At 36.7% G+C, this 22524-nt stretch overlaps 3 protein-coding genes across 3 annotated transcripts; all 3 read right to left on the bottom strand.

Annotated features, from left to right (window-relative positions):
* Positions 1-4509: 4509 nt before the first annotated feature.
* LOC104898054 (hypothetical protein) lies at positions 4510-6082 on the bottom strand. Its single transcript, XM_010685060.3, has one exon. The coding sequence runs from the start codon at positions 5437-5439 to the stop codon at positions 4600-4602; it is 840 nt and encodes a 279-aa protein (XP_010683362.1). The 5' UTR covers positions 5440-6082; the 3' UTR covers positions 4510-4599.
* Positions 6083-9629: 3547 nt separating this feature from the next.
* LOC104897756 (chalcone synthase) lies at positions 9630-17353 on the bottom strand. Its single transcript, XM_010684704.3, has 2 exons — positions 17101-17353; positions 9630-10829 (listed from the first exon to the last, which is right to left on the bottom strand). The coding sequence occupies exons 1-2, from the start codon at positions 17276-17278 to the stop codon at positions 9829-9831; spliced, it is 1179 nt and encodes a 392-aa protein (XP_010683006.1). The 5' UTR covers positions 17279-17353; the 3' UTR covers positions 9630-9828.
* Positions 17354-18222: 869 nt separating this feature from the next.
* LOC109135381 (uncharacterized) lies at positions 18223-21361 on the bottom strand. The gene is made up of 3 exons (XM_048647383.2): positions 20560-21361; positions 19439-19499; positions 18223-18711 (listed from the first exon to the last, which is right to left on the bottom strand). The coding sequence occupies exons 1-3, from the start codon at positions 20965-20967 to the stop codon at positions 18620-18622; spliced, it is 561 nt and encodes a 186-aa protein (XP_048503340.1). The 5' UTR covers positions 20968-21361; the 3' UTR covers positions 18223-18619.
* Positions 21362-22524: the final 1163 nt, after the last annotated feature.

The raw sequence follows: 22524 nt of genomic DNA, 5'->3' as shown, positions 1-22524 counted from the left end.
TTATCTACCGATCCTCTTCCATCTTTGGATCGTGCCTATCAACTTGTTGTGCAAGAGGAACGTGTTCGTTCCGTCAAACCTGCCACCGAAGATAAACCCGAGGTCCTAGGTTTTGCTGTTCGGGCCAGTGCAGGTCGTGGCCGTGGGTCTGCTGACCGTCCCACGTGTTCCCACTGCCATAAAGTGGGCCACGAAGCCTCTCGCTGCTGGTCTCTTTTGGTTTGTGCTCATTGCAAACGGTCGGGTCATGATATAGGGCAATGTTATGAATTAGTTGGTTACCCAGATGGCTCGGAACCTAAGGGTCGTGGCCGTGGGTCTGTGGGTCGTGGTCGCGGCAGCATCAAGGCCAATGCCGTGGTTGGTGCTCCTTCCTCGGCTTCTTCGGGTTCTACTTCTTCTCATACACTTTTTACTCCAGAGCAATGGAAAGCTCTTGCTGGGCTCTTTGGTTCCACCAAACTTTCAGATGACAGGTTAAGTGGTACGTTTCTTTCCACTTCATGGATTATTGATAGTGGTGCTACACATCATGTTACTGGTAATGTTGATTCTCTATTTGATTTGGTTCCTATTACTGCTTGTCCTGTTGGGCTTCCTAATGGGAATACTGTTATTGCCACTCAAAAAGGTTCAGCTCGTTTATCTACTCATATTACTCTTCATGATGTTCTCCTTGTTCCTCAGTTTAGTTGTAGTTTACTTTCTGTTGCTCAACTTTCTCGTGATTTGGATTGTTTTGTGCAATTTAACTCTTCCATGTGTGCTATACAGGACCACATGAAGGAGCTGATTGGAACGGGACGTAGAGTGGATGGACTTTACTACTTCAACGGGGATGATAGTGTTTCGTTGGCGGCTGTGCATGGTGGTTCTTCTATTTTTGAGTTGTGGCATAGACGAATGGGTCATCCTTCGGAGAAAGTGGTGAAGTTACTTCCTCCTCTTTGTGGTCATCAGGGTAGTTTGAATAAAGCATGTGAAATTTATTTTCGTGCTAAACACTCTAGAGACTCTTTTCCTTTGAGTGATAATAAGGCTACTAGGATATTTGAGAAAATTCATTGTGATTTGTGGGGTCCCTACAGACATGTATCTTCTTGTGGGGCCCGTTCTTTCTTAACTATTGTTGATGATTTTTCTCGCGCTGTTTGGGTTTATTTGATGGAGGATAAAACTGAGGTGTTTCACATGTTTATGCTTTTTGTTGCCATGGTTGATCGGCAATTTTCTCAAACCATTAAGATTGTTCAAAGTGATAATGGGACAGAATTTAATTGTTTGCTTGATTATTTTTCTGCTTCGGGGATTATTTTTCAGACCTCTTGTGTTGCCACTCCTCAACAAAATGGGCGGGTTGAAAGAAAACATCAACATATTTTGAATGTTGGCCGTGCTTTGCGATTTCAAGCAAACCTTCCTATTTATTTTTGGGGTGAAAGTGTCCTAGCTGCAGCTCATTTAATCAATCGCACTCCTTCTCCTCTATTGAATAACAAATCTCCTTTTGATGTTCTTTTTGGTTTTTCTCCTGCTTATGATGCTATTCGCACCTTTGGATGTCTTTGTTTTGCCTATAACCACAAGACTAAAGGGGACAAATTTTCAAGTCGTAGTAGAAAATGTGTGTTTGTGGGTTATCCTTTTGGTAAGAAGGGTTGGAGATTATTTGATCTTGATTCCAAGGAATTTTTTGTGTCTCGTGATGTCAAGTTTTTTGAGGATGTTTATCCTTTTTTATCTCCGGATGATGTTAACATAGATCCTGCTACTGTGGTGCCCTCTTCTGATTATATACATTTTGATTTTGATGATGATTTTGGGTCTATTTCCTCTCCTGTGGTATCCTCTCCTATTACTTCTCCAAATAACCCACCACTCACAAATGACTCTACAGCTTCTCCTGAGCCTATTTCTCCACCTACCTCCCCTAGCTCTACTCAAACTCAGCCCACTCCACCAAATACCCGCATCTCTCCCTCACAAAATATTGAGCCCAGTCCCCCTAGCCCACCTCATCCAATTCACGATATAACCCAGCCCGCGTCTCCTAGCGCTGCTGTCCACATTCCTTCTCCTGGCCCATCAGCCTCTCCTGGGCCCACCTTGCCGTCTCCACCCGCATCTGTTTCCTCTTCTGGATCCATGCCCTCTTCTGGGCCTACCCCTGATCCGTCTACATCATCCACGGCTTCTTTGGGCCGCGGTTTGCGGGAAAAATTTCCCTCTACTTTGTTGAAAGATTATGTTACTCATGCTGTTGTTTCGGAAAGTCCATCTCTCTCTACTTCCTCTCCATCGACTTCTTCAGGTACTCCTTACCCTATAGCTCATTATATAAATTGTACAGAATTTTCTCCAAATTACTTGAAGTTTATTGCAGCAGTTGTTTCTACTACTGAACCGAAATCATTCAAGGAGGCTATGCGAAGTGATGGGTGGAAGGCTTCTATGCAGGCCGAGATTCAGGCCTTGGAGGATAATGGTACTTGGACCTTGGAGGAATTGCCTCCCGGGAAACGTGCTTTGGGTAGTCAGTGGGTTTATCGCACCAAGTATTTGTCTAATGGTGCTGTTGAGCGACTCAAATCGCGTCTTGTTGTGTTGGGCAATCATCAGGAAGCAGGTATTGATTACACAGAAACATTTGCTCCGGTTGCTAAAATGACCACTGTTCGTACTTTTCTTGCTATTGCAGCTTCCAAGAATTGGGAGCTTCATCAGATGGATGTTCACAATGCCTTTCTTCATGGGGATTTGGAAGAAGAAGTTTATATGAAGCTTCCTCCTGGCTTTGAGTGTTCTAATCCTAACCTTGTTTGTCGACTGCGTAAGTCCTTGTATGGCCTAAAACAGGCCCCCCGATGTTGGTTTGCTAAGTTGGTGACGGCTTTGAAAGAGTATGGTTTTCTTCAATCCTACTCAGATTACTCTCTTTTTACTTTCACTCAGCAGTCTGTTCAGATAAATGTCTTGGTTTATGTTGATGACATTGTTATTTCTGGTAATGATTCCGCTGCGCTTTCTTCCTTCAAAGCATACTTGAGTGATTGTTTTAAGATGAAGGATTTGGGTTCTCTCAAATATTTTCTTGGCATTGAGGTTGCCCGCAGTGCTTCTGGTATATTTCTGTGTCAAAGAAAATATACTCTTGATATCATCTCTGAGGCTGGTATGCTAGGTTCGAAACCTAGTGGTTTTCCCATTGAGCAGAATCATCGTCTTGCCTCTGCTTCTGGTGCTTTATTGACTGATCCTGCTGCTTATCGTCGTCTCGTCGGACGACTTATATATTTGGCTGTCACACGGCCCGACTTGGCCTACTCGGTCCATATTCTTTCACAGTTTATGCAGGAGCCTCGTGTTGAGCACTGGGAGGCTGCCTTGCGTGTTGTTCGCTACTTGAAGGGTACTCCTGGCCAGGGTATTCTATTACGAGCTGATAGTGATCTCTCTCTACAAGGCTGGTGTGACTCTGATTGGGCTGCTTGTCCGCTCACTCGTCGTTCCTTGTCTGGCTGGCTTGTTTTCTTGGGTCATTCTCCTATCTCTTGGAAAACCAAGAAACAACCTATGGTCTCTCGCTCATCTGCTGAAGCAGAATACCGTTCTATGGCCTCCGTTACTTGTGAGTTAAAGTGGCTGAAGGCTTTGTTGCTCACCTTGGGTATTCATCATCCCAAGGCCATTCCTTTGTTTTGTGACAGCCAATCGGCTCTTCACATCGCTAAAAATCCTGTTTTTCATGAGCGCACAAAGCATATTGAGGTGGATTGTCACTTTGTGCGTGATGCGATCCATGATGGTCTCATTCTTCCTTCGTATGTTCCTACGAAGACTCAGCTTGCCGACATCTTCACCAAGGCTCTTGGGAAGTCTCAGTTTGATGTTTTATTGTCCAAGTTGGGCATCTTCGATCCCTCCCATGCCCCACTTGAGGGGGGGTGTTAGGCAATCATGTATTTATGGAATGTATTATATTTAGCTTCCTTAACATATGTTGTTGCCCAGTATTGTAATCATATATATTTTCGGTAGAATCAATATCAAAGGCAAGCATTGAGTTCCCAATCTTTCTCTCAACATAAAGCGAATCACCGATAAGAGACGTGTAATGTCCTGTTATAGGGTTCCATAGAACATAAATTTGATATTCTAATACTAAGGCCACCAAAAGCCATTGCATGAGCCTAAGAACAACGCAGATCGTCCAGTTCGATGATGATGAAATTTACGAGTGTGGTTATTATTCATCGAAGGAGATAATCTTATCGCGGCTTCATCATTAATTTATTGAAGGAGATAATCTAATTGCTGCTTTATTATTGTGTATGAGATAATCATCATTGTTATAATCAATGGTGTACACACCAAAATCTTCCATTCGGTAAAGTGTGTTCCATGAATTGAGAGTATGAAATCCGTGCATTAGAGAAGACAATGGTACATGGACACTAGAAGAGCTTAGATACCAACATAATTCAAACTAATTCATATAAAATATCTGAATATATTGAACATTTGAACTAAGATAAGTATATACAGAGTATATGTCAAGGTATATGGTAAAAAAATGGTTAGTACTTTCTAAGCTAGAACTTAGAAGGAGAGTATGTTCATAAGAAAGACTTTTGTTTCAGAAAGCTGCTTGCACATGTTTTCCAGGCCATTATCCATACCCTCCATAACACCCACCAATGTCCTCAATTTACCAACTGTAAAACACAACTTCTCCTCATTTGTTGTTTTCCCTGATAGCAGCTCATGCAACACCATATCAACATCATTTATCTCAATTCCGCTCTCACATTTACCCCTTCGGCCTTTGTTCATCAGCTTCGAAACCAAGGATCGTTTTGGCTTAGACACGGGCATTGATAAGAAAGACAGGAGTGATTCATAGACAGATAAGTTTATGATGCTAACACATCTAAGAGATTTTATCATTGTTGATAAATGACAATCTTCTCCTTCAATTATGCTAACATTAAGTTGATTTAAGGATGACATTACATCCTTAGCTTTTCTAATTACTTCCTTTCGCAAGGAGTTATAATTAGCAATGTTGGTGCATCCATCTTTCGTATTAGAAAGAGTGGATTCAAGCTCTTTAGTGATTGCTCCTTGTTGTAGCACGATCTCCTTGATCGAGCTACAAACATTAAGAAGGCTTGAGCATCCTTTCAGCAACTCGCCAACATGTTTCTCATGTTGGCGAAGTGAAAGAGCCTGTTGAGTCATTGGAAGACTCAGTGCTTTGTTGATACACCCATACAACTCTGCAAGCCCTGATACACCAATAATGATGCTTTCGGAGGCTGATGTTGATGCTTCCTCTTTGGCTCTGAGCTTTTTCAACTCGTGTTCGATTCTTTGGTTGATGTGATTCAACTTTGATGGTAAGCTCAATGATTTAACCTTGTGGGTGGTGTTAGCCATGGTTTGACTTCTCTTTTTTTTTCTTCTTCTTTCAGTTTAATTGAAGGTTTTGAGAGGATGAATATTAACTTAACTATGAGAGGATGAATATTAACTTAACTATGAACTATTTTGATATTTATAGCAGCTAGTACCAACATGACAGATACTAACCTAGGATAGTCAATGCCAAATTGCAGAGCTTAATCCTACAAATACGCTTACCTTGTCTCTTAATTTGTAGAGCAAGGGTATCAAAAAACTGATTATGATGCCCATTAAAATGATCATAGTTCATTATGATGAAGATTCATTGTTGAATGAATAGAGCAGTGGATTTGTTGTGCTTGTTTGTGACCTATATACAGACTGGTGCGCCCCATAAGTGAACATTAATTAGTGAAACAATTATAATAAAACCTTTGGTGCAGAGATCATTGCTCAAGGAAGGATCTTGGAATGAGGTGATATAAAAACTATCACACGAGTGGGTTGTCTTTATGTCATCTTGGTCATTAGCAATTTAAAACTATGGAATCACATGGCTATGTTGTAACTACGCAGTAGCCGTGCAGTTGTAGCAATTGAATATGCAAAAAGTACTGCGCTTTAGGCAGGACCCTTCTTCTTGGAAGGGAAGGTATGATTGAAGTTCATTACTAGGGATGGCATTGGGACGGGTCAAGTAGGAGACCTGACCCATTCTCGCCTAAGTGGGGCGGGAATCGGGAATGTGTCTAGGTTTGGTGGAGATGGAGTGGCTGGGATGGGGATTAAAATCGTATCTGCAATGGGTGGTGAAGTGGGTGTGGATTTTATGCTATACCCGCCTCATCCCCGTCCGCCATTCCCTAACCCCGCCTGTCCCGCATATTTATTAAAATTTTATTTATATACTTATATTATTAATGATTTTATTTGCAAAACATAAATATGTGGGTATGATGCGGATACGAAGCGGACGAAGTAGATGCGGTAACCATGTGAGTAGTGGGACGGGGATGAATTGGGTACAACACGGGTACGGGTACTCATGTGGGTGATGATGCGAGGATGGGTTTACATATATACTTGGTGGGGCGGAAAGGGGTTTGGAATTTCCCCGCAATAAATGATGAGGCGGAAATGGGGATGAGAATTTTATGCAGGTGCGAGTGTGGAAGTTTTTGCCAAATAATTAATATAAATAAATTAGGTTTTTATTTTGTGGGCAAAGAACTAATAATGTTTTTGTATGAAAGGAAAGACAAAATATAATAATTTAATTGACAACTTAAGACTATTTTAAGAATATTCGGCAAAAATGCCAACATTCTGTTGACCTTGCCTTTCCCTCCAATTTCTCACACTTTGTCATTTTCTATACAACCCCAGCCCCCCCCACCCCCCCCCCCCCCCCCAACCCAATCCAAACTAAGTATAGAATCCCAAATATTGTTCAATTCATCTTCCTCACCATTAAAGCAATCCCTTACCATTGAAGCTCTTGGGTGAAGCTCTGAGCATGAAAAATGAGATTCAATCAAGGTCCATCCTATATACAACAATTGCCACAAAATGTTGACTTATTTAGCAAAAATTCTTAAAGTGGTCATAAGCCACCAATTGAAGTATCACAGTTGGTCTTTTCCTCCAAAAAATTATTAGGTCTTTTCCCCATAAAAAAACCTATTTTATTTAATCTTATCCGACTAAAAAAATTCCCTTAATCATATTCTACAATTAGGGAGCATTATACGTGACTACGCAAGGTGCTTCAAATGAAATTATTCCTTTTGGAAAAAATAAAAGGAATGCTTCTTTTTTTCTTAGAGAAATGAGCATGCATATGATTCAGTTTGGACTCGAAATTAATATGCTAAAAAGTTAATTGAGTTTCATACTTTCAAAAATTATATACATTGGTATATGAAGTATTTATTATGGATGATCAACTTAATTTTTAAGATGGTCATCATATAATGCAACGGAGAAATAAGCAAAGATTATATCTTTTTTTTTCTGAAACTAAACGTAAATTGAAAGTCTTGCTTAAGAACAATTGAAGTAAAAAAATCTGTGACAAAAAAGTAAATAGAGGACACAATCTAACAGACTCACACATCAAAACTCATCTCCAACAATACCATGATCGTTACAGATTAGAACTCACACTTCTACGTGTCTTTTATCTCATCATTTATCAATGCTTTATTATACACCATTCTATGCACTAGGCATATCAGTCTAAGTATTTCATATATTATTTAGTTTATGTCTTTCCGAGCAAAATTACTCAATGGTTTCAAAGCAAACTTAAATAAGTGAAGGCAAAAGCAATGATCGTAACCAAGCACAATACAGAAGCCTTCTGTTAGGTTTAGATTTTCCTCAATTTGTATTACGTTAACTTTGGGAATAAATACAACCTAATGAATAATATTGGGCCTCAACTAAAGATATACATGAGAAACTAATATACAAGCTACATAATTACACAAGACTCTTAAGATAGGCCTAACGCCCCCACTCAAGTTGGAGCACGGGGATTACAAATGTCCAACTTGCCTAAAAAGTAAAAAGAAATTGGCGTTTTCCGAGTGCTTTAGTGAAAATATCCGCGAGTTGTTCAGTAGTGGACACATGATAAGGAGCAAGAGTACCACTTTGGACAGCATCCCGAAGATAGTGACAATCAACCTCAATCTGTTTCGTGCGCTCATGGAAAACAGGATTTTGAGCAATATAGATCGCCGATTGACTATAAAGCAAGAGTCATAGCCCGAGGGTGAGAAATACCAAGACTTTGAAGGAGAGCCTTGAGCCAAGTCACTTCAGCAGTGGTCGTAGACATGGAGCGATACTCATCTTCAACAGAAGAATGAGAAACAGTATGTTGTTTTTTCGTTTTCTAAGAGATAGGAGAGTGACCTCAGAAGATCAACCAACCATTAATAGAACGACAAGTCATAGGGCAACTCGCCCAATCAAAGTCACACCACCCAGTCAAATGCAAATCACAATAACCAGAGAGAAGAATATATACCTTGCTCGAGACTCCCTTTCAAGTAATGTACCATTCGTAAAGCTATGACCAATGCTCAACTCAGGGGGCTTGCATAAATTGGGCCAAAATATGAACGGTTTAGGCGAGTTCCGGACGAGTGAAGGAGGGGTAAATCAAAAAACCAATAATCCTTCGATACTTTTCGGGATCCTCAAGTAAAGCACCAGTAGCAAGAGCAAGAGTATGATTTTACCATCATAAAACAATCAAGACGAGCTCCTAAAAGATCAGGATCAACAACAATATCAAGTGCATATTTCCATTGGCACAAAAAAATGCCTTCCACACTACGAGCAACTTCCACGCCTAGAAAGTATTTCAGCTGCCCCAAATCTTTCATATAAAAACATTTTGCCACGTAGTGCTTAAAAGAGGCTAGAGTAGAGCAATGAGTGCCATAAATAATAAAATCATCATCAACGTACACAAGCACATTGAGCTGTAGAGAGCCCTAAGTAAGATTTTCCTTAGTTTGCATTATATTATGTTAACTTTGGGACAATAAATACAACCTAATGAATAATATTGGGCCTCAAGTAAAGCTATACATGAGAAACTAATATACAAGCTACATAATTACACAAGATCCATAAGATGGGCCTAACAAGTTTTCTAAAATAAAGTTGCAACCTTGAAATACAATAATAAAAGTCGCAAATTAGATGGTAAATACGAGTCTACTATCTAAATAGTGAGCACCATTCAACACAATGAACAAAACAACATCATCAATGAACATACGTAACTAAGCAAAAGAACAACACACGAGACTTAATGAACATCTAAATCTGCATTAAACAACAAGAAAAAAAAAAGATGAACATAAGAGGAAAAATCTGATGAACAACCACTCAACCTAATGAACATACAAAGCAAACACAATGAACAAAGAAATATCTACAATAAAACAAACTAAGAAACATAAAGATAAATGTTAACAAAGGAGAATAGTTGAGATCGATGTTCATTGGAGAACAGTTGATGTACATTAGTTTCACATGTTCATTGGAGAACAGTTGATGTACATTGGTTTCACATGCTCATTGGAGAACAGTTGATGTACATTAGTTTCACATGTTCATTGGAGAACAGTTGATGTACATCAATTCCACACGTTTTATGTTTTTTTGACTGCGTGTTTACCATTAGAATGGTAGACACGAGTCCACCATCTACCAATTGAATAAAAGTGGACATTCGTCACCAATAACTTTACTACTCACAACAGTTATTAGTACATGATGAGTTTATTATATGATTATAAACTAATGCAACCTTATTTAATCCAACTCCATTAGGAAGTACCGAAGTCAGCTAGGAGTTGGAACATAATATAAAAGCAAGACAACATTCTTTTTGATGATTTAGCTTAGTGGAACACTGTGGATAACAATGGTCTCAACAGTAATTCCAGGACCTAAGCCTACCATGACACCCCAATCTAATCCTTCCCCGGTAGTAGTCTTGCACTCCTTCAATGATCTCTTTCTCATCTCATCCAATATGAATATCATACAAGCACTCCACATGTTGCCGAACTCACTCAGAACGTGGCGAGTAGTACTAAGTTTGTTTTCTTCGAGACCAAGTTCAGCTTCAACCTTGTCTAAAATCGCAGGTCCACCAGGATGAGCGATCCAAAAGAAGGAGTTCCGATCATTGATTTCAAGACCAATAGGGTCGAAGGCTTCAACTAAGGCATTCTTAATGCTGTTAGAGATGAGTTTCGGAACATCTGAACTTAACCTTATGTCCATCCCCGCTTCTCTAATGTGCCCTTCGATAGCCCCTTCTGAATCAGGTAATATGGCTTGGGCTGTCCATACCAGCTTAAAAATTGGTCGCTCAATGGACTCATCTGGATCAGCTCCTACAATCATAGCAGCAGCACCATCCCCGAAAAGAGCCTGCGCCACCATCGAGTCCATGTGTGCATCAGTTGGTCCACGAAAACAGATGACAGTGCTCTCGGAGCAAACAACCAGCACACGGGCTCCTCGATTGTTCTCTACCATGTCCTTCGCAATGCGAAGGACCATAGCACCTGAATGACAACCTTCTTGGCATAGAATGAGGCGTTTCACTGAGGAATGAAGGCCAAGAAGCTTGATGAGCTGGTAATCGGCCCCTGGTATATCCACGCCAGAGTTTGTGCAAAAGAGAACATGAGTGATCTTGGATTTGGATTGTCCCCACTCTTCTATTGCCTTCAAAGCTGCTTCTTTCCCAAGTTTCGGAACCTCAGAAGCCAATATAAGCTGACGAAAATTCAAGGATGAAGCATTGTAATCACATAGATTTGAGTTTTCTTTTAACATCTCTTCAGTTATGTGCATGTAACGCTTCTTGATCATTGATTTCTCACCTATAAATCATAATTTAATCAGTATATAACAAACTCTATTTTGGGAAATTTAACCATATGCTTATTATAAATCAAACTAAATTGTACTTCTCACCACTTCATTGACACAAATAATGACATCAAAAAGTAACCAAAAATGAAGATAAGTTAAGCTCATAGATTAAAAAAAAAAAATACTGAATGCTCGACTTTTGTTTAGTACTATAGGGATGGGCATGGGTCCAGGACCCTACCCGGACCCTGTTGAACCTGACCCTACTCTAAGGGTCTGGGTCCAACTTTTTCAGACCCTAAGGGTCCGGGCCTGGGTCCAAGTGAATTTTTTAGGGTCCGAGTCTTAAAATTTTGGACCCATACCCGATCCTTAGACCCTAAACTTATTTTATATATACATTTTAACTTTTTGAAAAAAAAAAACAAACTGATTTTCTAAAAGACTAAAACCTAAACTAAAACACCAAAACACCCATTCTGAACTCTTATGTAAGTTGTGTTTGTTTCTTTTTTTTTCAGTTTGTATGTTTGTATTTTTGTTTCGTATTTTTTTCAGTTTATATGTTTGTGATTTGTGTTTGTTTCGTTTTTTTTTGTTTCAATTTATAAGTTTGTGTTTGTTTCGTGTTTTTCAATTTATATGTTTGTGTTTATTTCATGCGAATTCTTATGTTTGTTTTATGCGATTTTTTGTGTTTGTTTCATGCGAATTTCAGATGATTATTGATATTAATAATGCTGAAATTTGGCAAAATAAAGAATTTAGGCCTGGACCCTCCAGACCCTAGGGTCAGGGTCAGGGTCCAATTTTTTCAGACCATTAGGGTCCGGGTCCGTGTCTGCAAAAAAAAATTAGGGTCCGGGTCTAGGATCCAGCTGGACCCGACCCAGACCCTACCCTTGCCCATCCCTAAGTACTAAACTAGTAAACTACGATAACACATTTATACATCAACTTGCATGTTATATATAACATACTCATCCTATCATCAATAAAGTTCTTTTCGAAAGGAAGCAAAATATAAATGAAATATTATAATTTTGCAGAAATTTTTACATAACAACTTGTTGTGCATGTACATGTTATGTTTTATGCACATGTTATGTACATGTTATGTTTTATGCACATGTTATGTTTTGATGATGAAAATTAATATAATATGTTATAGCATGAAAGTATGTAACAGTTGCAACAGATGCATGAAGAAAGAAATTGATAAACGAAGACTTTGAAGAAAAGAAGAATCAAGAATGAAGTCCTAGTTTATAGTTTCTTAGAATAGTTACTTTGTATTCAAATGTAATATGCTTAAACTTGGTGATATGCTATGTGTCGAAATATAGATTATATGATATTAGTATAATTATTATTTTCTTAGAGTTAAGGAAATAAATAATTATGTTAATGTTATATGTCTATATAAAAAGGAAATTAGTTTTCAAAATAAGGGAAATAGATTTTCGAAATCATAAATAAAAAGGGATTAAGGAAAACGAGTTTTTAGAAAAAGATTTTGTAAAACCGAGTTTCTAAAAGATTTTAATAAAAATGAGTTTTTGAAAAGATTTTAATAAAAATGAGATTTTGATAAAAACGAGTTTTTGAAAATATTTTAACGAAAATCAGATTTTGATAAAAACGAGTTTTAAAGAATTTTAGAAAAAGAAATTTTCAGAAAAAACGTGTTTTAGTAAAACGTGTTTTGAAAAAAGGTTTTAAAACTGAATTTGAATAAAACATGTTTTGAGAAAATATAAAATCAGATTTTATTTTGGAAAATATCTTTTTGATAAAAGAAAACAGAATTTGAGCTGAAAAGAAAATCTAATGTGGAAAACTTATCTTTTTAAGTTTAAAAGATAAAGATAGAAAAAGATAATGTTTTATCCCTTAAATCAAGGATTAAAAGATAAAGATATTTTTAAGTGATTTTCGTCCTAACCAAGCCCTATAAAGGGAATCAGAATTCACTTTTAATCTCACGTTTTCAGAGAGAAAAAATCGAGTCAATTAAAAGCTGAAAACTATTTCCTCCGGCACTGAGCATAGCACTGAGCGAGTCAGATTTAAGTTACTATTTCACAATTGTAATTGTCCTCTATTTGCTTGACTAAGAAGCACATCATTGAGGATCGTTCTTTCTGTAACTTTACATTATAGAGAGTGTCAACACTTAGAGTTAAGTGTTGGAGTCACTTACTAGGGTTAGTAGTGAGGGGAATCTTATTGTATCAAGAGTTTGATATTTTAGGATTCAAAGAAATAAAAGAGTTTTTGTTTCTTGTGGACGTAGATCTCAGAAGTGAGATTGAATCACGTTATATCTTGTGTCAAATTTAATATCTTTTAAGTTTATTATTCGCAAAAACTCAAATCAGCGATTTACGAGTGTTCGGCACAGTGCTAGGCACTGAGCCACAAAAGGTTTTTTGCGAAAAACGATTAGATTTCACCACTCAATTCAACCCCCCCTTCTTGAGTGTTCCCTTGGGTTCCAACACAACTACTTATGATTTTTTTCACAAAATAAATTCCATGATAAAATATCAACCTTTATTATTTAATGTACAATTTACAGGAGTCTACTTATTATGTACTGCTTTTTAGTTTTTATAGCATTATGTATGTTATTTAGTTCTTATAGCATTAAGTCAATACATCCTACCAAATCGCACTTGAGATTTTCAGCAACTAAGAAACCTACTTCCCGACAATATTATTCAAATAATTAAAGGAACTTTGATTCCTATTCACCCAGTTTCGGATGAACCCATTTCGGGTGCGTCCACTTCAGTGACCTTCTCGATCAAATCGGCCACCTGACTTACACATAAATTATCGTCTCAAAGTGAAAAATGGAAATTTAGCTGGATTTGGAAAATACGAATTCCCCCAAAATTGCAAATCTTCCTTTGGCAAATCTGTCACAACAGCCTAGGTGTTCGTCACACTCTAGCAAAGAGGCAAACAATTCCATTTTTAGCAACTGCCCTATTTGCGACAGCGCAGAAAAATAGTCGGCAGGGGCGGATCCAGCGTGGGTTCAGTGGGTTCAACTGAACCCACGTGGATCCGGGACAAAACCACGAAAACTGGGTAAACCAAATGATATAATATATACTGAATACAGCGGAGTATATTATTGAAAAACATTGTAGCTCAGCATAGTCAGCAGTAAAGCTACTGTGCTACAATATTGTTTGAGATTTCGCTCAATAGTCTCATGTTCGAATCCCGGTAGTGTTTAGTTTGTCTATTTTTTTTTGTATTTTTTTTCTTTTTTTATAGTTTGTCTTTTTTTTTTTCCTTTTTTTATCCTCCCTTAATCCCTCTTGGCTTATGCATTAAATCCTTGGTCTTTTTTTTTTATCCTCTCTTTTGGCTTAGTGCATTATATTTTGGTGTTTCTTTTTCCTTTTTTTATCCTCCCTTTATTTTTTAAGCTCTCTTTTTTATCTATAAATAATAAATCTCTCCCTGACTCCCTCCCACCAAGTATAAATATTGTAAAAGCTAATGAATTTAATTAATTTACATTCTCTTTTTGTCTACGTCATGTTTGTGCTAGATAGTTTTTAGAGTTTCATATTTTGTTATACATATAAGTATATAACACTTAATTGATAAGTTAATTCAATGAAAAAAGTTTTAATAGTTAATACATGATTCGTAGTTTGTATAACTCTATAGCTTGTTGATAAATTAAGCCTTTCATTACTACAAGAAATTATTTATCATACTTTTTTTTAATGATGTAATTAAGAATGAAAGCCTCGTCAAGTACAATTATTGAAAGTTTATTTTTTTCCTTTTCTTTAAAAAATTGCAATTTCAAATAGAAAAATTTAATTTGGAATTTACATTAAAATTATTACGAACCCACGCGGCCCAATTCCTGAATCCGCCACTGATAGTCGGTCACCTCTTTCAGAATTGCCCCTCTCTGAATCTACACTAAGACTTACAAAATCTGAAAGACTGGTTCCCTCCTGACACCAACAAGACATCATTCTTACACACTCTATCCGATTTGAAGGTTTACAAAAACCTCACTCAAAAATATATCTTCATTATTTGAAGCATTTGAAAAGAAAGAAACGATATTATTTTTAATAATGTTAATCTCATACTCACAGAATCATCCATAAAGCCAAGTTCCTATATAAAGAATGAACCGTAAGAGAAACAGTGGACCCACTGTTTCTCATTCGGTTCCCCTTTCAAACACCAATCACCCCACCATCATTCCCCATCAATCCAATTCCATCCTTGTTGCATGGGTGGTGTTTCACCACCTAACTACTTCAAACAAATTTTGATGATTCCGTTCGTCAGCTTTCTTTTAACATCAACGGCTCAAAACATCCTTCAACAGCAGCAGGTATCATTATCAGAGACTCAACTGGGTATCTCCACTCAACTCTAGCAATCAACCTCGGCTTTACCACATTCTATAAGGCAGAAATCCTAGCTCTTCATCATGACATCATTCTAGCTCTCAAAAACAATATCCAGCATATCATAATCGAACGCGACAACCTCATGATCATCAATTCAATACAGGGTATTTGGCAGCCACCATGGTAGATTTCCAACACAGTTAGAGACATCCACACACTCCTCAACTCTTTTGCTTCGTGGGACATCAGGAACATTTTTCGAGAAGCTAATAGAGCAACTGACTAGATTGTTAATGTGGGCCATTTAGTAGATAGCGAATTAGTATAAATGATTGTACTTCTTCCACTCTTTAAAACATCCTTGTAACAGATAAGGTGGGAGCTCCCCTCGTGCGGAGGGTCTCCTAACCTTCTTTTTCTTACCTTTTTTTTATAATAAAAATATTCTTGTACAAACTGGTCCACGTCAGTAGTTCGATTTAGTGGCACATACAACTAAGTGGGAAATTTCAATCGATAATACTATTTCAATAATTAGTTAAGTTATCATTATGTTTAACCAAATTTGATGTCCTTGTAAATAAAAAAATTAAAGTTAATATGATATTATTGTAAAATTCTGATATCAAACTATAACTAATTTTATTTCAATCCATTTTATATATAAGTGGAGAAGGGAGGAAGATGGCGTACTCTTACAAAATGTTGGATATAGCCTTAATGAATTTAAATTACCATATATATATATAATCTTTTTTTTGCCTACTTGCCATATATATTGAGCAAGTTAACAATGGAATTAAATTTGAAATTGCAATTAAATGTTAAATTAAGGAGAATTATTTCCTCTTCTTACATGTGTGTGTGAAAAACTCTTATAAAAAATTATTGACAATATAACTTGATTGACACAATCAGAAGAAAAAATAAAAACATAAATTTCATAAATAAATAATAATTATACTTATAATATTTTAAAACCTAAATGTTGATCATTATTTTAGTAATCTCTATTATATAAATCAAACTTTTTTCCTTTATTAATATTCTACGATTGAACCAGTGAACCTAATACACAAATTCTTCCACATTATTTGAGCATAAGCTTTATTATGTTTTATATTTCTTTCTCTCGATACTATATTTGAATAAGGATGAACAAATAACTAAGAAAACCAATGAAACATTTATTTAAGAAAAACATATATATCAGAATATTTAAAATAATTGAAAATGTCTATTCGAATCAAAAAATTTGTAACTCTGATGAATAACTAACTAAGGAAAAAGAACGTTTATATGACATGTACATATATATATATATAATAATATATATTATATATATATTTATATATATATTATATATATTATTATATATATACACACACACACACACACACACACATACTCCCTCTATACCAGAATAGTTTGAAAACTTTTATTTATTTTGTCCCAAATTAGTTTGAACACTTTTATTTTTGACAAGTTTTTACTATTAATATATTATTTCTTTGGACCACACTTCACTTTTTATCAATAAAATGTTGTCCAAATTTCTCTCTCCTCTCATATAAAATATTTCAGCATCTCTTATCACATTTATTTTTTAAATAAAATAACATTTTATAACCAAATTACTGCTTATCACCTGAAAATATGTGTCTCAATAAGTGTTCAGATCTTTCTAGAATGGAGGAGTATACATATAAATTAATATGATTTGATTTTTTAATTTTTATTTTATATAAATACAAAAACTCGAGCATCATGCAGGCCAATAACTAATTAATATAACAAAGTTATGCCTTGAAAACCACAAAAACCTTTAAAAAAGAACCGAGTAATACTTAAGAAAATTGAAAGGAGAAGCACATACATATGCGCTTAAACTTGGCCTTGAGATCAGTCATATGCTCGTTGTTGGTAGCGCGAAAATAGAAATCAGGATAGTCTGCCTGGTACATTTCATTTGGTGGGTTGGCCGTGCCAATGGCTAAAATTGTGGCCGGACCATTTGCTCTGTGCGAGTTACGTATTTCCTGAATGGAAGCCATTAGTTTCTTTCCTAATAAGCTGAAGGTTAAGCTTTGTTTGGGAAAGAGAAAGCTGCACAGTATAGGAGAGGCTGATCAAATTAAAAGCTCTTGTTCTATGTGCATACTTAGCCTCGAGCTTCTGGGTTTTATATAATGCAAGATACTCTCAATGTACTCCCTCTGTTTCAAAATATAAGGCATTCAGGCTCTACGAAAATTTGTTTTGACTATAAATATCTCTCAAATACAATAAATAAAAGGTTTGAACTTAGGCCCGCTAAGGATAACCAACGTTGAGCACTATAGTTTCAAGTCACTAAGGCCCGCTAAAAGTTAATACCCCTAAAGTTGGGACCTACACAGGTTAATCAATAGTTCAGACCTTTTAAAAATTATCACCCAAAGTTGAGACCTCTATCGTCAATCTTTCCTAAATAAAAATTATGTCGTTGGATTCGTCTTGAAAAATACTATAATAATATTGTTTTTTAAAATTTTCTATCAACATAAATTGAGAGTAACTAAACGGTCAAAGTTCGACCTCGAACATCGTGCGTGTCTTATATTGTGAAACGCATGGAGTATTTTTTTTATCTTTCCCACCTTGATTTTGTATGTTTGCCAATATTATACATTAAATATCTTCCATTACATATTAGTAAAAATTATAATAATTGAATATTAATAAAGTACTTATTGAAACGAATCAAACAAGACCACCCCACATGACTATATTTTTTCTTATATATCGAGAAAAATCTAAAAGATTACCTCTAATTGTAAATAGTGTCAAGATTCTAAGTGAGAAAGATAAAAAAAAATACAAAGGGATCAGTAATGTGTAACAAGCTGGTAAGTTTGCAATACCTATTAACTTCTTGCCTAACTTTTCTTTTTTTGACAACGAGAAATCGTGCATCAATTAAAAGCGAAGTACAGCCTAATGTTAATACAACCAAACCTAAACCAAACAAACAAACTTAAATGAGCTTTATGAGCTCGTGCATTTCATCTAATACCAAAATAAGTAAAACTGATAAAAAGTCGCTTAGGAAGGGGGGTGTCGCTGGTCAGTGCTTATGATGGCAGATTCGACCCTCGGATGGCTGCAGATGGAAGTGGTAGAAGAATCGGATGACGTTTACGATCCGGAAAACGAATAACCAACGTTGAGCGTCGCGTCTCGCCGAATAAGCAATCCCAACAGTCTGCTATTGTAACGCCCCGAAAATTCATAACCTCAATTAAACACAATTTCTCATACTTAGCAGCGGAAATGGAACTTAAGCCTGTGGGATATGGCCCACTAATACAATGAAACCTTAAATAGTCCTTGATAAATATACATAAATACTCGACTTAAATAATGATTTCTCTAACACCAGATACCGCACACTTTCCCTTGAACATGTTCCTTATTAACAGCGCACTTGCAATGGCTATGCTCATACCTAAAACAGAAAACAAAACATCATGAGCCGAAGCTCAGTAACATTCTACCCTAACAACGTAAATTCATTTAAATTCATTTTATTTGCAAACAGGGAGAAAATAGTATAGTAAAACATATTTCAAATTCGTAATGAAATAATAGCAAAGTAAACATTTATAAATAGCATCTTGATACTTCATAAGTTCCCATTATCTTTTCATCTTTTAGCTTGGTAACTGGCGAGTATAGACATGTGATGACCCTCAAGGAGCCCAGCTCCCTTTTTGGGTACACCACCATGTGATGATCCTCAAGGAGCCCAGCTCCCTTTTTGGATACACCACCATGCGATGATCCTCAAGGAGCCCCGCTCCCTTTTTGGATACACCGCTCGCACCAAAATAGCATGCGTACCCCTCAAGGAGCCCAGCTCCCTTTTCGGTGTACGGCGGGTGCGAAGGTACGTGCACGACCATAAAGTAGATAAGCGTAACATTATACTGCCAAACCTCTTTCACTTTTATTTATCATGTTTCGTTCGTTTACATTCATCGGCATAAGCCATAGATCTTTCATAATCATACTTGAACATCAATAACTCATAAGATCATCATTTACAAACTCATTCGAAGAATTTAATCCCACAATCCATATAAGAATCACATCGCAAAATCTTAACATAATTATAAACATCATTTCATAAACACATTTCGAAGGGGATCGTGGGTGTTAGCAATAGATGTTACCTGGATTCCTGCTTAATAACCTTGAAAGCCGGGGGAGGCTGTAATATCCTTTCCGTTTAATCTAATCAATTCAGGGATTAATAAAAAGACTTGTTAATATTTTATTCTAAATTTGAGTTTCTTGATCCGTTTCCATCATGTGTCCATTTTAGGAGGTGTGTAAGAGTTTTATATATTAACTTCTTTGGTGGTTAATATAAAGTCGTAGGCTCCCTTTCCACTTAACAACTTAGCGTCTAAGTCGTAATTCATTATTTGTGAGCATGAACGTCTTGTTATAACCATTTCGTATTTTATAAATTGAACATTAAGATCATGTTATACTCTTGTTAACCTTTAGTTCGAAACTTCGTTCCACTAGTCATAGGGTCCCTTTAAACATATTCGTTCGTCATTTTATAAATTAAACAGTGGACGTTGGTGTCATGGTTCATGACTCAGGTTTAATAAATTGTACTTATGAACCTCGTAATATAACACTTTAATTCTTGAAATCTGAACTCTATACATAAGTGCCTATAATATATAAATTTAACAAGTATACTTAATTAATATTACTCTTTAGTTGATGATATATTATAATTATATGGAATATAATATTAAGGTTATCACATACTACATCATCATTTAATCATTTATTAGTCATAAGACCCCCTTTAAACATATTCGTTATTTAATCAAAATAATAGCCATTAATCTCATGATTCATGAATCCAGCTTGATAACTTGTAATTATAGACCTCGTAATATAACTATTTTATTCGTGTAATATATGTATGTAGGTGCCTGCGTAAATCTGACTAGTAGCATCATTCTTTAGCTGATATATTAAGTTATATGAAATACACCATTAAGTATTATCTTTATTTAATTATTTATTAATTATTGAATCACAAGTATTATATAATAATATAATGAGTCTTTTATTATATTTTAGATACTAAGCTAATGAAATCGATTAATATAATCAATTAGACCGTTTTATTTTACTGATTTAATAGTGAATTCAGCCCACTTAATATATTCATAGCATTAAATCAAAGCCCAAGAGTAATTTATAATGTTATATGTTGGGCTTAAACTAAAAACTTATAACAGTAGGTGAAGAGGTAATCTTATACCTCTGCTTTACGTCGAACCAGACAGCAGGGGGGAAGAGCGAAGCTCCGGCGAGGCGAGGCGAGGCAGCGAAGAACTGAAGGCACGGCGGGATAGCGCGGGGCATGGTGGTTCTGGCGGTGCGCGCAGCAGACCAGGCAGAGGAGAGAGAGAACGAATTGGGCGAGGAAGAGAGAAGCTGAGCGAGAGAGAGAGATGATGAGGGCGACGGAAAAGGGCGGCTGGGTAGGCGAAGGTGTGGTGGTTGGCGCAAGGTGGTATTCGGTGGAGGGTGGCAGTGCTACGGTGGCTGAACGAAAACAGAGGAGAGAGAGAGTTGCGAAAAACAGGGGAATTTGAGGGTGATTTGGGTGGCGGTTTTCCGACGAAAACTCAAGTGGTTTGAGTGAATGGTTTGAGGAGATGAACATGGCTATTTATAGCCATGGTTGAGTTTCAATTTCTGCCCAAAGGAGTTGAATTATCAAAAATGGGTTATTGGATGTTTCGGGTTGAGTATGAAAATTTATTTGAAGATAGTTTGATTGTATGCAAGAAACTCATTTTGATTTTAGAAATCCATGGGTGGGTTGTTTGATAAATATCAGATTTTTGGATGGGTTTAGATTGAATTGTGGTTTTTAATGGAGGTTGAGTTTGTTTGTGCAAAATAAATCATTTTAGAGTTGGAAATTCATGGGTGGGTCATTTTGTGAAGAAAAACCGAGATGGAGAAGAAAGCTACTGTTTCATTGTTTTGTTATTCATTTTTATTTTATTTTTCTTTTATTTTATTTTATTTTATTTTCATTACTCTTTATTCCTTTTCTTTTTTTTTTTTTTTCTTCCTTTTTATGCCATCAATTTGTTATCTATTTGTTTTTCTTATTTTAACTAATGAAATCATCTTACATAACTTGTTTTTATTTGCAACTCTAGCCATACATAATATATGTTTGATGATTAATTATTATTACGTGGATATAGAGTGACAAAAATTTAGTCATACCTTAAAATTAAAGGAAAATTTTAATCAATAATTTATTTAGAGAAGTTTAAATTTTCGGGATATTACAGCTATCGCTTGGGATTCTAGGCTCATGATCTTTTGAAGAGTCACGTTCCGTTGTGACTCATTACACTCGCTCGAGAGTATTTCAGGTTTCTCCATGAGGTAGGAGACACGTGGATGAGTGTGCGTGCTGAAAACCCCCGATGCAACTGGGGTGTCGCCTTCAGATTTGAAATAGCAAGCTAAAAAGAGAGCTAAATAAGTTGAGCTCTAGAACACACCTCCGGTTGGCAAAACCAGAATACATACATCCCAACCACGAAAAACTATCATCGACCTCATCCATGCTCACAAACTTTTTGAGGCACCTTGTCCCTCAATACATATTCCCAAAAACCGGCATATTCTACGGTTACAACCTTGACCCACCAATCCTGACTCTACAGACAAACACTTTTCCATGGCCACGATCAACCACGGACAACATCTTTAGCTAGTCGAAAACAATGCACTCCTATTATTTGGAGATTTAGCATGCTCTTTAAGAAAAAACCTGACATAACTGGTTGAAGATCCTATCAACCAGGGGGAAGGGGGAGGGGGAGGACACTAACTGAAAGGAGGGGATAGAGGAGCCCGAGACAAAAACAAGGGAGGGGAAGGAGAAGCCCAAAACAATCATAACACTGAATAGGGGACTGTGCCTACTAGACGCAAGGACGGGGACAGGGACCATGAACATTGAACCAAACATACGTCAATGTGGAGGGAGGAGACTGACCAACGTGCAAAGAGATTAATATAAAACAACAGGGAGGGGGAGACACGGAGAACCACCCGGAGGCCGTTCACGGACAGCGGGGAACCAGGAAACGGAAAGGGAGGGGGAAGCTCGATGCACTACCAGGGGAAAAGGAAGGATGTCAAACAAGTGAAAAACAGGAGAAGGGATGCTATTACAACAAACAAACAGGGG

Source organism: Beta vulgaris, chromosome 6, assembly GCF_026745355.1.
Source record: "Beta vulgaris subsp. vulgaris cultivar EL10 chromosome 6, EL10.2, whole genome shotgun sequence".
Lineage (NCBI taxonomy): Eukaryota > Viridiplantae > Streptophyta > Magnoliopsida > Caryophyllales > Amaranthaceae > Beta > Beta vulgaris.
Note: the sequence above shows the minus strand (reverse complement) of the source record. Positions and strands in the feature narration are given on the sequence as shown.